Here is a 15,364-nt window from a genome sequence, read left to right on the forward strand (position 1 = left end):
GGATTTAGAAGGCTAAAGAAATGCATATATCCCTTCTTTAAATTCTCCTCTTTTCTTGCTTAAAAACCTACATCAAAGTTTTCCTAACAAAGATGGCTCCGTACATTTCGAACATTAAAAGTCCATAAAACGTTCAGTATTTATATAATATTTTCAAATATTTGTATATCAAGTTAGCACACATTTGTTCGTTCTGCACACTGAAAACTTACTCCTCTTACATACTTTGCTAATGTGACATGTCCAGATATTAATTAAATTGCACTCTCGATTGACAAAAATGGTGATATTTTGAGATCATGCATTCATGAAAATACACTTTCCACCAAGAGCACACAAGGACATCACTACCAGTTTAAGTGGCTCCCTCAGAGGCCTAAAATTTCAAGAGACATGTATACATTTGCCAACACAATGAATTGAGATCCTAGGAAGCTTCAGGTACATACCCATGGCAACCAAAGTAGCTCTCTACCCTACCAATATCAATGTTATTTGGTACATTTCACAACAAAAATTAAGTCAGTAATTAAGGAGACAACAGGTAAAGTTCCTACAAAATTCATCAACAGGGCTTGAAACCGACATTAAAAGGCACCGCATTCGGCGGTTCATCTGCACAGATCTATCAGGTAGTAGCAGATGTTTTGCTCTTCTTTCTAGCTTTTGACTTGACAGCATCTTTCAAACTCTTTGCAACATCTGTTTGCTGCCTCGGCCCTGAAACTCCAAGTGTTTCAGAATTAGAAGATATTGTTGCATGCTCAGGACTGTTCTCGACTGCCATTTTGTTGCTTTTTGATTCTTCTTGTTGTTCCTTACTAATCGTTAAAGGACCTGCATGTTCGAAAAGTGATTTGTTGCAAACTACAGCAAAAGCTTTCACAACTTGCCAACACACAAGAAAATTATCCACAATTTTGGAAACAATTAAGCAGAAACATAAAACCAAGCAAGACAGGCCATACTGCCTTAATTATCAGGCCATACTTGGAGTTAAATCCTAGGGAGAGACAACTTAAAGATAGACAATTGTGCCATAAAAGCAGATAGGCGAAGGGTTTTTTTTTTTAAAGAACTTAATTGCTTATCAGCATTTATGTTGATATTAACTCTCATCCAAATGGTTGTGAAACAGAAGTCCTGGATATCAACACCCAGTAGGACAAGTAGCCATAGTTGCCAACTGTTTGAAGTCAGATGCATATATATGCATTCTCACCAGTGAGCTCTGCTAAGAGTAATTTCACTAGTTAACACCGAAAACACCAACTTTTCTTGTGTGGCCATATTGCTGTATTCATTCAACAGCTAATCCAGTGCTAGGAGAAAGATGAGCTGAGTTTGATAGCCAAAAAGAATAAGACTATTGTCTATATTCTACTTATATAAAGCATTGTATTATGACAAAAAAATCAAAACCAATTGTGTTCCATTATCATAAGTTCCTGCTATCTTCTCTATATCCTTAATCTGTTGACTGCCATCCTATCATCTGGACAGAAAATAAAAACCAATCTTATTCCATTTATCGTAAGTTCCTGCTGTCTTGTCTATATCCATAATCTGTTGTGTACTGGTATTCACTCATCAATCAGTACAATACTTCTATGCCTACCACCTGTCATTATTAGTTGCTCAAAACTATCATTGCTACCACCTGTACTCTCTGCCAGAAATCGAGTTCTATGAATGAAACATGAAAAATAATGTAATGTTCATCCACTTGTAGCACACAAACTAAATCTCAAATATAAGACAACAACAAATTCCAGAAACATCCAAACTAAGCTAGTTTGCATGCAGAACTAGGAGATAAAATTACCAAATAAATTATTCCAAAGTTTTTCAGACTATGAATCTTGAAAGATAAAAAGATTATATAAGCTAACATTTACAACTTACAAAGATGCACAAAGGTTAAAACAAAGCAACAAAAAGATGTAGAGGAGCATGTTTATACATATGAAACCATACCAAGTAAATCTTGAGATTTTCCAACTAAATTTGAAGAAAGTTTATTCAGATAAGGGTCCCTGCAAACAGAATAGAGCATTTATTCATGTTCTTGTTCAATTACAAAACTTAATTGTTTCATATAACAAACAAAGTGCAACTACAGCAAAATATTACCAATTTGAAGGGCCACCAACAAATGGATCAGTGCATCTGTCTCTGCGGTTGCTCTCTGTCTTTATACATGTCCTAGTATCAACTGTCATTTCATCATCACAATTGGAGCTTCTGTCTGGTTCATGTTGTGTCATTTCTTCTTGATGTCTTATTATATTCTCAGCTTGCTTATCCTTCATGATAACATCTGGAACACTAACTTGTTGTGTCACTGTCGATGAATGACGCTTAACCTTCCGTAACGTTCTCTCAGTATTGTATGTCTCTACCTGGAAAATTCTTTAGTAAATTTTCTTACCAATGAATGAGAGTGTACCAACCATATTAAGCAGATGACTTTGTTCACATGAAGGTAAATAAGTTCAATGTTCTGGTAAAGATGGGCGTTTTGCTTCATCTGAAGCATTCTTGATCATTGAGAAATTATTATCAGAAACAACAATCTCTAATAACAAAATCAAGCCTTTAATCACTTGGGTTCAGCTACATATTTGGAACTAGGACTAGGCCTGGTTGTCATCACTGTTCTCTTGGATTGCACTTGCTGGTCAACAAGTACAGTTGAACTATAAGTCAGAAAACAAGATTATTGGCAAACAAAATCCTTAAAAAAAAGGTTCTGTTATCTGTCAATCAAAGATCTTTGATCTAATTTGTATTCATAAGCATGCTGAGCAGAAAAGGCATATCTAGTTAAGACTGTACATACAACTGTAACATCTAATATGATGGAAACTAAAATCATTTAAATTCCAAACAAAAACACTGACAGTCAACACTTAATGTACCACATCCATGCATTTTAATTTTTATGTGATTTTCCTAAAAATAAAATTTGTAAGGACCCTTTCATGATTTGATTTAGCTAGAGATTAAAATGCAAATCCATAAAGAAGGATAAGTTAATAGACAAATTAGTCCTTGAATTTTGTTTCTACCTTCCTATGACTTTCGTCGGTTTGTCACACACTGCTACACAGGATACCATCATCTTGGATTCTAGTGAATGACACACTCTAAAAAAGTGTACATTAGTGTATCCAGAATTCGGCATTTTCAAGTTGTATGGCTTCAATAAATATTATCTACAAACAGAAAGGTTTCATGTCCATGTTTTAAAGAAGAAACATCCAAACAAAGCTGATTATTTTGACAATCCACAAGAACAAAGCTCTGTATTAAATATCTCATGATTCTCATCTATAAAAACTATTCATAAGTGACTCAAATAACAATCTTTTCCAGGTTCTTCAATGCCCAGAATGCTTATCATAAGAAAAATAAGAGACAAAAAGTTTAGAACAAAGCTACATATGTATATCATAGCCAGAACAGAAAAAGAAACCCATAAGGAGCAACATTATAAACCATACAACCATAAAAGTCAAAAGCAACCTAAATTTTCATGCAACTCACTGCATTCTTTATTTTACTTGTGATATCAGCAGCTTTCACAGAAGCAATTCGTAAGCACTGCATAATCATGTTTGGTGTCACACCCTCTCCTCCAGCTTTTTGAACCGCACAAACATCACCATTTGAGTTCACTGTAGCAGTCATTCTTCCTCCCATAACAACCTCTTCTTTATGTGTTGGATCAATCACCTGGAAAAGATAAAATTCTAGGTCAAACTCGAAGCCAGAACATGATTGAACAACTCACTGAACAAAATTTTATAACAAAAATTGCAAGTTCTTTATGAAGTTACTTTCACAATACCATGATGTTACCCTCACTAAAAAAAGCAAAGGTCACTGCTATAGGAAGATGATGAATTATCAATGTGAGTGGCTCCATAACCTGTAGAGATATGAGAAGAAAATAGATTTAAGTCTTACTTCTTCCTAACATAAGTGGTCATTTTCAAAGTAAACTATTAAAAAAGCATGAATATACATAAGCTATGCAGACTGTGTATGTGTGTATGTATACACTGCTATCAGGAAACAGAAAGAAAAGGCCAACTGACAACACCAAATTATGGTCAGATTCTACATTTATTTTAAGCCAACAGGTGGTGATCCAAGTTAGAGCAAACAACGTAGCCAAGGAAAAATGTCATATGACTTGACCTCGGGGTCATGAACAATAATGTCCTGACCATTTTCTCCTCCTAATGTACATTCAGGTCTGCGAAATGTCGATAGAGCAGCCAAAGCAGCAATATTGGCAGCATCGATGAGATTCCTAAATTATCAGAAAGAGACGATTCAGATTATCAACAACAAACAGATGTTAAAAAGGAAGTTCAAACAAGAACATTTATTACCCTCCATTATCAAGAATATGGAGATCCACACGAATGGACCACACTGATTTCCCTGCAACAACACATAATGACTCCATATCCACAGCCCTACTTTCCCTGTGATAATTTTACAGGTCATCAGAAAATGCTAGATAAGTTGAATGATGCATGACCGAAGGATCAATAATTTCTCTGCCTCAGTAACAAGCATATAAGTTTATAAAATATATGAAGGTAAGATCTTGACTATGTGTTGGCACATGAAACATGGAACAACTATATTATAAAAAGAACTAACCGAAGACCACGATCCACAACACGACCAAGTTCGATAGCAGATTCACCAGGGCGCCCTGCCTCAAAAGAAGGATCAGCCATGGGTGAAAATTCAGTAAATATAGAAAGAGTCCCTTCGTTTGGTCTATCTCGATAAGGTTGCACCAGCTGAGAAGTCACAAAGCCTATAACATGAGTCTGACCTAGTTGCACCTCTGAAGAACCATCTTCTCTGTTGATGAAAAAAAAAACACACTTTATAATACAATTATCCGAAGTCAATATTTTTTAGTGTTGCTAAATGCATATTGGAACATGAGCTTTCATCTTGCAAATGAAACAACAATCAAACAATTACTTAAAACTTACATAAGGGAGTGATGTGATATACCGCAACACAATATCTATTAAGCACAATACAGACAAATCATCTGGATATGAGGTTGTTCTCTACGCATTGGTATATGTATGTTGATCAATACAAGCAAAGTCAATGCTGAAAGCAGCAATATCCTTAAATTTAGAATAGCTTGGAACATGAGCTTTCATCTTGCTGTTGTTTAAACATACCGTGGTTTGCTGTTTGATTCAGGGATGTCGAAAGCATAACACACTTGGTGTACCAATATACCAATATCCCACTCATAAAGATGACGCACATTAGAACATGTGCTTTAATCTTGCTTTTGTTTGATTCTATGCGTCTGCTGTCTTACATTCGCTATGATACTTATGTCGAGGCTACACATAATACCAAATATCGAACCTTAAAACATCATTAATAGAACAAAATCATCAGGCACAGACTGATCAATTAACATCCAAAATCCAACATTTCTCAAAATTCGTGGAGCCAACTCCTTGATAACACGTCGGCTGCAACTCAAGGTCCATTCTTTGCATTGCCAAGAGTAAGATACAGCATCATGTATCATGACAACGCAATATAATAAACTAAAGTAATCCACAATCAAAGAACATCGTAACAAGCGACAGTGCAGCTAATCCAAAGACGTAACGGAAGCAGTGAAGACGTAGACGGGAACGGACCTGCCGAACTTAATGGTCAAGCGGCGGTAGTCGAATGGGCGGCGGCCGTCAACACGGAGGTCGGAAGCGAGCGCGGTCTCCACAAACTTCCTCTCGTTGACTGTCATCCGCCAGGTGCTCGCCAATCTCTGCTCCATTTGCCCTCCCCTCACCCTCGAATCTGTGACGACAGCGGCGCAACAAGAAGGATAGCGATTGAGATCAATCAAGAATCTGTGGAGCGCGGTGGGATTTCGAAGGAGAAAAGGAGGGATTTGGGAACGCAAGAAGGAAGCATGCCGTGTCTTCAGCTAGGGTTTTGAGAGGGTATTTTAGTAGTTTAGCACAGATCATGATTGGTTCATATATATATGGATGGCAGAAGCCGAACCCGAACCCGAACCCGACCCAAACCACATGTGGGAACAATATCTCAATTCGGATCCGACCCGTTTATTGACTAACGGGTTTACGTTCGGCGGGTTACAAGTCAGGTTGAGATTCTTTGACATATATACCCCTAATGAGTTCGAAAATAGCTTTTCTATCCTTATAAACATTAATTTGAATTAAAAAATGTAATTATATAAAATAACTAAAATACTTCTAATATTTTTAGCGTGATGAGTTTACAAAGGGAATTAATGTCAATTTGAGAGAGCAATCACAGTATATTTACATGCAAAGCAAGCATTGTCACTTGCATCAATCCTCTTTTTCATTTATTTTTAGATAATTTTGACATACAAACTAAAAGAAATTGTAATTATAAGAAATTGCTTTCACAAAATATAATAAATTATATATATATATATATATATATATATATATATATATTACATAACTCGGAAGTGATGAAGAGAAAATTTAATTAATAACCATATTTTTGAACCGTCAATAATTACATTACTATCCACCATCAAATCAATATTTTATATATTATAAAATATATATATATATTTATTTATCGGATGAGTTTGATATGCTATCATCATATCAACATTTTAGATGTAAAAATATATTAATGAGATTTTAAACAGATGTGTCACATTTAGATAAATATTATAGGTGTTAAAAAATTATAATTTTATTTTAGAGTTTTCTATGTGAAAAATTTCCAATATATTATTATATTATTAATATTTAAGGTATATGCGCGTGGGTGTATCTTTTTATTTGGGCCTACATATTATATTATTGAGCTGGTCTGACCACGAATCTTAAAGCATGTAACTGTGACATGGATGTGCCCAATCTAATGCCCGAATCTTAAAGCCCAAATTCTAGACGGCGAAGGGAACAAAGGCAGCAGCTGAAGAGGGTAAGAACACGCTTGGGCAGCAAGAAAGCAGAGAGGAAGAGGAAGGGGGGAGATGGAAGTGCAAGAAGGCGCTCAGCAACCGCACCTCGTCCTCGCCCACAAGCTTTTCCTTCTCTCGCACCCCGACGTCGACGACATCGAGAAGGTCCGCCTCCGCGATGAGGTCGTCGATGCCGTCAAGATCCACGGTAATGACCACCACAACCACCACCACTGGATCGAGGGTGACGATCTTGTTGTAACCATATCATTTCTCCTTGTGTTGACGGCTGTGGAATCTGAACAGACATGGCGTCGCTTTTCGAGTCGCTCTCTGCTTCGTCGGTGCTCGGGATCGACGCCGCCGTTCTTGATTCCATGCGGACGAGGATCGAGGACGAGATCAAGAAGCTCGATGACAAGTGAGATCTCTTCTTCTGCTTACCTGTTAATGCGATTTCTCCCCTTATTGTGCTTGATCCTTGACATATATAAGTGGACGAAGCTAATCCCTAATTTCGTTGTTGTTCGTCGACTTCACATATGACAAGTAGTCCGTGGATTACTATTCGGATCTGCACCATGGATCATGAAATTGTTGGTATCTAAACCATGTCAAAAAAGGCAAATATTAACCAAGCCCAACAAGCTAACAACATATTCGTGTAAAAGCAATAAATGTTTTAGAGTTCACTCACTTAAGACGACAACTTGCATGTTCAAGGGGGAAGATATAATATGTGGTTTTTTGGATCATTTAAACACTTTCTATCATCACTAGCTCTTATTTATGATACTCCAATTCTAATAATACATTACGGGATGCACATAGCTGGCTTTCAACTATAGTACAGCCTATGTCTGATGCTGTAATACAGCTGAAACAAATTTATGCAAAAAAAGTGTGTGCCCAGATTTCTTTTTTGTTTTCCTTCTTCAGAAAGCAACATTGTTCCTTCATCTGCTGTGTATGTACTGTTGGCCATAGAAATGGTGATTTCTTATTTGGTTAAAGAAAGCCATGACTAGAAATCTGCTAAAAAGAGCATAAGTAAGAAATTATTGTGTAAGATTGTCTGGTGATTCAGTAGCGTTTACACCTCAGCTGATGCTGGTGATAGATTGTAACGTTGAATTGAACAACTTCTTGCTGGTGTTTGTTTCTTTGGTTATCAAGGAGTGATAATGGTGGAGTTTGGGAAGTTAGACAATGTACGTGAGAAGATGAAAAGGAAAGAAGATTTTGACTCAGGGCTTAATTTTAGAAATGTCAAAGCAAATTATGTAGTGATTGCCATTTCCACATTTGTTGATGGCTATGTGATAGATTATTGTTGGTAGAAGTGCACTAGGCAGGGCCTATCTTGTGCCTCATATCTGCTGAAGTCGAGTGGCTACAACATGACATGGACCACATAAGAAAAGTAAGGTTTATAAAGGGTTGGATTTTAAAACTAAAATGTATGGATCTAATATTTTAAACCCTTATTGTAAACATATATAGGGTTAGAATTTTAAATTCTACTTATATTTATGGATTTGTGTTCAGTTTTTCATTCAGTTTCAAAGAAGGAACAACACTTGGATACCTGGGGTAGTGTATTTTCCTCCATGATGAACGTGTGAACATCAAGTTGTTTGATTTATAAGTAAACTATATCCAATTGAGCCCTCAAGTAAAACAGAACCTTAATTTGTTTGGCTCAAGATTTTAGTTAGGACACTGTTCGAGACTGGAAGAGACATCTAATAGGAGGCGAGATCATCACCATGGCACCCTTGAACTATTAATGCATCAAAAAATGGCTGCCAAAGTGGAGGAAAGAAACATCAGATCGGCTGCGAGTGGTATTATACTGTATCTTGAGTGCTAGGAATTGTTTAGTATCATCAATTCCCCATTTGTTGGCCAGTAATTGAGGTGATAGTTGTTCCATTTATCAGTTGGTTGGGAGTGTGGTCTGAATTGAAACCTGTCTCTAAGAAGGGTAACTATGTCATTCTCTTTTTTCCTTTACCTTTACAGTACTAGGTTGAGTTCCTAATCGCCACTTTAATCCTTGGTCACAAATTTAGCATACCCTAACTTTTAGAAGTACATTTAGAATTTATTGAATGCTAAGAAAAATTACAATAATAACTTAATCGGATCTTAGCCTAATGGTTGGTTCTCCTCTTCATCTTGGACAGGTTTTCGGTTTAGATTGTCATGGTGTTAGTTCTAATCTTTTTATAGTTTGTACAAATATTTAAATATCTTCGAAGATAGGTGCATTGTTTTGATGGTTCTAAGATAGTTTGGGACCACCTGAAATACAATGGAAAATTCTATATCAAATAGTTCAAGACCGCGTGACATACAGCGAAAAGTATTATGTCATCACTATCTGAAGGACTTTTTGAACCAATCTCGATAGGCCAAGACTTATAGTATGAAACAAGTTAATACCAAATAGGAACATGTTTGGCTGGGTTAATTCTTTCCTTGGGCTGAACCATTTATCTTTTGTTGTTCTAATGATTAGCAAATTGACCTCCAATCCGGTTTGCTTCTTTCATCTCTCCCTCCCTCTCTCTTCTCTTCCCTGAAAAATTGTTTTGAAAAATACAATCTGAATCTGCAAGCACTGGATATGGATGCATTGAAAAACCCATATCCTTTCTCCTTTTCTTCATTAAAAAAATTTCTTTCATGAGTGAACTAAATTAGCTGTTGGATTTATTCATACGAAGAAGACAGATCCAAAATGTTTCTTTATTGTGCCTCTGGAGTCTGTACGGAAAAGTTCATCTGAAGAGAGACTGCTGCATAGCTAAGGTTACATCTAAACTTAATGTTTCCACCCACATGTTGGCCAGGTGAAACAGGTTGATAACTTCACTCGATGGTTTCTGCTATTTACATGCAACATCGTTGTTTTTGTCAGTATCATTGCAATCAAACTGTGTTTGGCATATGTATGTGAGAAATTATTGATGTCTCTGGACTAACAACTCAGCACAATCAAAATTATGACCAGCTGATGTTCATTGCTAAGACATGCATTTTTTGCTGGGTTCCTGGCACATTTGTACACTAGAATGTCAAATATATGTTGTTTGAAAAAAGAAAAGAATGAATAGGAGAGCAAATTAGCAAATATATGATTCACCATGAGTGTCAAACACCAGATGCATGTTTAATGCATCTCTGGTTTTTTGTGTGCATACTGTAATGGCATGATCTATTGTAGTCTTGTGTATCATAGCTAGTATTTTAGTTGGAATGCATGTATAGTTCTGTTAGATAGAATATGTAACAACTATATTTATATTTCAATAACTTCTTTCTAGAGAGCTGTTTTTTGGTTTTTCAATGAACTTCACCATGTGCTGGGCAGAATCTTGGGTACTTGCACTTGTCGCCTTGTTCCATGATTATGTAGTATTTTAAAGTATAATTCGGTACTTGCAATTCCATTGGTCATGAAACTACATGAAAAATAACGGATTGCTTCTAATATGAAAAAGGATTGCTGATGCTGAAGAAAACCTAGGAGAAAGTGAAGTACGTGAAGCTCATTTGGCCAAGTCTTTGTTCTTCATTCGGATTGGTGACAAGGTACTTATAGTTATAGCTTCACCTCAGCTTCACTGCAGTATTGAATGTTACATTTATATTAATAATACTCTGTTCAATGTTTTTAATACAGGAAAAAGCATTGGAGCAACTCAAAATAACCGAAGGGAAAACTGTTGCTGTTGGTCAAAAGATGGACCTTGTTTTCCATACACTACAACTTGGTTTCTTCTACATGGACTTTAATCTCATTTCCAAGTCCATTGACAAGGCTAAGAAGTAAGTTCCTGAACTTCTAGTGCTAGAGCAAATCTGAAGAGGCTTATGCTGAATCTATTTCATTCTTATGTAACTTTGACAGATTATTCGAGGAAGGTGGTGATTGGGAGAGAAAGAACCGGTTAAAAGTATATGAAGGTTTATATTGCATGTCCACCAGGAACTTTAAGAAAGCGGCTAATCTATTTTTGGACTCAATATCAACCTTCACTACTTACGAGCTATTCTCTTATGATACCTTCGTTTTCTACACTGTTCTCACAAGCATTATATCGTTGGACAGAGTTTCACTTAAACAAAAGGTGTGATATGGTGCCAGTTGTTTATTTGTTTCTTGTCATTGGCTTGAATTTTTATGAATAATATGACAGGTCGTGGATGCACCCGAAATCCTTACAGTGATTGGGAAGATACCACATCTATCTGAATTTCTGAACTCTCTCTATGACTGCCAGTACAAGTCATTTTTTTCTGCATTCTGTAAGTGGACAAAATTGTGAAATTATGGTATTTGTAAGTTACATTATCATCCACATTTCTGTCAATATTGCTTCAGTTTCTTCCTAGAATTTCACCACCATTTTTTTTAATCTTACGGTAGTGTTATCAACAAAATAATTCACAAAGCTTTTCATGAAAATGACCTATTGGGAAAATGTATGGGATCTTCTAACAGGTGGATTCCATCAGCCACCTTATATTTCCAAGGATTCTATATGATCTTTTTAACAAATATCTAAGCGAGTCATCTTTTTCTTGAAGCCTTACTTGTTTGATTGTGGTCTTTGCTGGATTGTGCTTCTCAGCTGGAATAACGGAGCAGATTAAACTTGATCGATATCTACAGCCTCATTTCCGGTATTACATGCGGGAAGTTCGCACAGTAGTTTATTCTCAGTTCCTTGAATCCTACAAGAGTGTGACCATGGAAGCAATGGCTACAGCTTTTGGAGTATCTGTTGATTTCATCGATCTGTGAGTACTTAAATCTTTCATCATCAAAGAATTTTGAAGTTCCAAAATTTTACATCTTACAGCTAGAAAAAACCTATTTACCTTATTGATTTTGCAAGTGAAGGAATTGGCCATGCACATTTATGAAGATATTTCTGATGCTTTCTTTTGGTTCTTTACACAGTCACTTTCAAGTTTGGCTTAGACATGAATGTCATGTTTGTTTACATGTCTGTAGGGAATTATCTCGCTTCATAGCAGCTGGGAAGCTTCATTGCAAGATCGACAAGGTTGCTGGTGTCTTGGAGACCAACCGACCTGATGCGAAAAATGCACTTTACCAGGCAACTATCAAGCAAGGGGACTTCCTATTGAACCGAATCCAGAAGCTTTCTCGTGTGATAGACTTGTAACCAATAACCCTTGTTCTGTCTACCAACTTGAAACTTCACAACTCTATTCATTTCATTAGCAGCTTTCTGTGGCTGCAGCACTTTAATTTCTCAGGTTGTAACTCCCTATGAACCTATTCTCAAAGAACCATTGTTTTCCGTTGCTAGAAACTGTATTAACTAGTGTCATTGAACTTTGTTTCGAAAAGATGATTTTCTTTTCCCCTTGTTTGTCTCCCTATGTTGGAAAATGTTCAAGAAGGAAACTTCTTGGTAGCAAGTAATTATAGTATTATGATACGTAGCAAGCAAGAGTGTTGAAGAGTAGAATTAAGTAAACTGCATGTACATGAACTTGCAACAAGTTTCTGGGGAAGAGCTTTTCTTGTTGCATTTGAGCATGTCAGCCAGGGTTGATTTGTTTCAAGGTTTAAATATAGTAACGCAGGGATTTTAAATTTCATGCAATATTTTAATTTAGTTTGGTTGTCTCATTTAGATAAATTGAATGCAAGCTTGAGCTAAATTTGATGTTTTTAGATGCATATGTAATGATTTCAATGTGTTAGTTTTTGTAACATTTTTGTCTCAGTTGAGACGTTCCAATTGATTGGTGCATTGTTAATAGATTTCAAGTTTGGATCCATTTATGAGTTTTATGATGTGATGAAATTTTTTTATTTTTTAAAATACATTATGACATTTTCTGCTGAGAAATCTTTTCCTTATTTTTAAACATGCAGCAGTAAGTAAAAGTTTAGACCATCCCACATCGGCCCCACTTCTTCTTCCAAGCATAACTTAGGTAGATGAACGGGTAAAGCGTTAACGGCAAGAAAACTACTGCTTTTACTTGGGAGTCTTAAATCTAGTCACCGCATTTAAACGATTCGATGCCCGAGGCCGAACCATTATCCCGGGATTGAATTGTTTTCGGAGCTCTTTATCCACCACTCGTCATGGGGTAATCTCACCGGAACGCATACTCAGCTTTCCTTTCTGTTTAGGATCCGGTCACTGCCGGTCAGAGTAATCGACCTGACGCTGGACGAATTTTCCCGGATATGATTATTTTCGAAGCCCCTTTAACGTCGGAGTTGCGGGCGGTAAGCTTTGTTCGTGTGATGATGCATGCTTAGATCCAATCCTTTGCTGGGCTTATGACTCTGACCGCACCCAGATCAAACAAACAAAGTCGATGTGAGCAGGTCGGCCCATCATCGAGCTACGGTCTTCAACGGCCCACCACAAGCCGCGGCGGTGGCGGAGGATCTGCGAGACGACGACGCCGCCGCCCCCTCCACCGCGACCCGCGGAAGCAGCAGGACGGGGGAAGGCGGAGGCGGAAGGGAGCAGGCGTCGATCGACGGCGGCCACGACAGCCCTCAATCCGCTTTCTTTAGTCTTTACACCTCTAGGATGCATCAATTAAGCATCTGCTTCCCCCGCCGATGGAGGCCGGTGGGATGGCGGTGCGTCCTAAACCGATCGTGAAGGGGAGTCCGGAGAGTGGTGGCGACGGCGTAGTTCCGCCAAGAGCCCGGCCACTATAAGGGGGGGCTTACACGTTAAATACGTTTTGGGCCATTTGGGCGAACCCTAGGCCTAGAGTAGCCCAGCATTAGATTGGGGTCCAATAATCTTATGGTGTGCTTACCTCCCACAACATGAGTGAATTCGTCTAAACTCGGTTTGGCTATTCTGAGCTACGGTGATCCCGTAAGCTTACCTCCGCCGGCGACTCTCCGTTTAAAAGCAACTGCGGCGAGTAGAAATAAGACTCCGTGGTTGCGTTTACCGTTTATGCGTACCCATCTGACCGAACCCCATCTGACCGAACCCACGTCCTACCCGTCCCAGTTGGTGCCTCTCTTGCCCCTCCTAAAATTTAGTTGGGCGTGGGATCATGTGTTTGGTGATCGATTCTTTACCCTCGTTATCACATGCTTTCTTTAAAGTTAAATTACATGCTTTCTAAAAATACTTTTAATTTTTTAAGTTAAAGTACATATTTAAATATCAATACTACTTTAAACATATTTTATAATAAAAAACTTATGATCTTTGGACTTAATAAGTTTAAGTGTGTTGTTAGACTTGAGTATAACATTAAGTATTAATAATAAGCATGCATATAGTGACTAAAAATCATAATTGAAATGTAATAAATGCATGTATATTGAGGTGAACCTTAAGGTTTAAGTGAGTTTAATCATAATTAAGATAAGAAAGTTTGAATTTTAAACATCATGTATATTGAGGACAATAAGCTATTTAAGTATGGATGAAATAATAAAAAAATAAAAAAGAGTGTTATACTAAAAATATTGAGATCCGAAAGATAAATTTAGATTGAAACATATTATTCTTGTCAAACCAAATTAGGCTCAAATTGGATTACTATAACACTAGAATTATGTTAAGAAAAAAAGAAAAGAAGCTTTGAGATAAGGTTTAATTAGATTGAACACATAAATTATTGGCTACCTTTTAAGCAGCTGACCAAAGCCAACTCCTATTTATTTCAACCTTATCTTCCTCACCAGCATGAAAATTCTTAAGTTTTTACCTCTTTTCTCTCATATTTCAACTCTTTGTTTTAATTGAAGCAAAGGCTCTTAGTTCTAAGAAAGATTGAGGCAAGAAAAACTCAATTATTTCCTTATTATATATAGGATTTTAATTTTACAGATTATGTACTGATATTTTTAACTACTTTTAAGTAACCTAAGCTTCAAATTAATATTTAATTTTTAGATATATTTTGTATGAATCTCTTACCATTCTAAGACCTCTAATATGACTTTAATCTAATACCGGTAGATAGAGTAATAAGTGTTTCAATATGAGATACTCTATTTAAGATAAATTTTCAAGTTGAATATAATCTATTTAAGAAGGGATCTTATAAAAAATATATATATATAAATTATTATACATTAGGAATTCAAAAGATATGGCTCTTAATTAATATATCTAATGACCCTATGTTGTTAATTTGATACGTTTACCACTCTCTAACATACTCAATCATTAAGAAATATGGTTTTTCACTAACATTTTTATCTTTGAGTTAAATCAGATTTGTGTAAGTGTAATTCACTATAAAATAGTGATAATATAAATTATTATATTCATAATGTATTTCAGAAAGTATGTTCCAAATAATAATGACAACCATGATCTAAGCATA

The 15,364-nt window shown here is 36.5% G+C and overlaps 2 protein-coding genes across 4 annotated transcripts; one reads left to right on the forward strand and one right to left on the reverse strand.

Moving 5' to 3' along the window:
- Positions 1–373: 373 nt before the first annotated feature.
- LOC135587805 (exosome complex component RRP45B-like) lies at positions 374–5,998 on the reverse strand. 3 transcript variants are annotated; one of them, XM_065079583.1, is made up of 9 exons: positions 5,709–5,998; positions 4,681–4,890; positions 4,404–4,499; positions 4,207–4,321; positions 3,854–3,934; positions 3,550–3,738; positions 2,134–2,402; positions 1,978–2,036; positions 374–837 (listed from the first exon to the last, which is right to left on the reverse strand). In XM_065079583.1, the coding sequence occupies exons 1-9, from the start codon at positions 5,843–5,845 to the stop codon at positions 629–631; spliced, it is 1,365 nt and encodes a 454-aa protein (XP_064935655.1). In that variant the 5' UTR covers positions 5,846–5,998; the 3' UTR covers positions 374–628. The 3 variants fall into 3 exon arrangements, with proteins under 3 accessions (XP_064935655.1, XP_064935657.1, XP_064935656.1); XM_065079585.1 differs by lacking the exons at positions 374–837; positions 1,978–2,036 and having other exon boundaries at positions 2,233–2,402; positions 3,567–3,738; positions 5,709–5,987; XM_065079584.1 differs by lacking the exons at positions 374–837; positions 1,978–2,036 and having other exon boundaries at positions 2,266–2,402; positions 3,529–3,738; positions 5,709–5,987.
- Positions 5,999–7,003: 1,005 nt separating this feature from the next.
- Positions 7,004–12,396, forward strand: LOC135587806 (26S proteasome non-ATPase regulatory subunit 6). The gene is made up of 8 exons (XM_065079586.1): positions 7,004–7,196; positions 7,295–7,409; positions 10,498–10,588; positions 10,680–10,825; positions 10,908–11,127; positions 11,197–11,305; positions 11,632–11,800; positions 12,018–12,396. Exons 1-8 carry the CDS (start codon positions 7,061–7,063, stop codon positions 12,190–12,192), a joined length of 1,161 nt encoding a protein of 386 aa, XP_064935658.1. The 5' UTR covers positions 7,004–7,060; the 3' UTR covers positions 12,193–12,396.
- The last annotated feature ends 2,968 nt before the right edge of the window (positions 12,397–15,364 follow it).

Source organism: Musa acuminata, chromosome BXJ1-8, assembly GCF_036884655.1.
Source record: "Musa acuminata AAA Group cultivar baxijiao chromosome BXJ1-8, Cavendish_Baxijiao_AAA, whole genome shotgun sequence".
Lineage (NCBI taxonomy): Eukaryota > Viridiplantae > Streptophyta > Magnoliopsida > Zingiberales > Musaceae > Musa > Musa acuminata.

Excerpts from the sequence above, each read along its gene's own strand:
- LOC135587805 (XM_065079583.1), bottom strand. The coding sequence starts at position 5,845 with ATGGAGCAGAGATTGGCGAGCACCTGGCGGATGACAGTCAACGAGAGG. Across the intron at positions 3,935-4,206 it reads TTATTGTTCATGACCCCGAG|GTTATGGAGCCACTCACATT; the intron begins GTCAAGTCATAT and ends ATATCTCTACAG. Across the intron at positions 2,037-2,133 it reads GTTGGTGGCCCTTCAAATTG|GGACCCTTATCTGAATAAAC; the intron begins GTAATATTTTGC and ends TTCTGTTTGCAG.
- LOC135587806 (XM_065079586.1), top strand. The coding sequence starts at position 7,061 with ATGGAAGTGCAAGAAGGCGCTCAGCAACCGCACCTCGTCCTCGCCCAC. Across the intron at positions 11,128-11,196 it reads GAGTTTCACTTAAACAAAAG|GTCGTGGATGCACCCGAAAT; the intron begins GTGTGATATGGT and ends ATAATATGACAG. Across the intron at positions 11,801-12,017 it reads TCTGTTGATTTCATCGATCT|GGAATTATCTCGCTTCATAG; the intron begins GTGAGTACTTAA and ends ACATGTCTGTAG.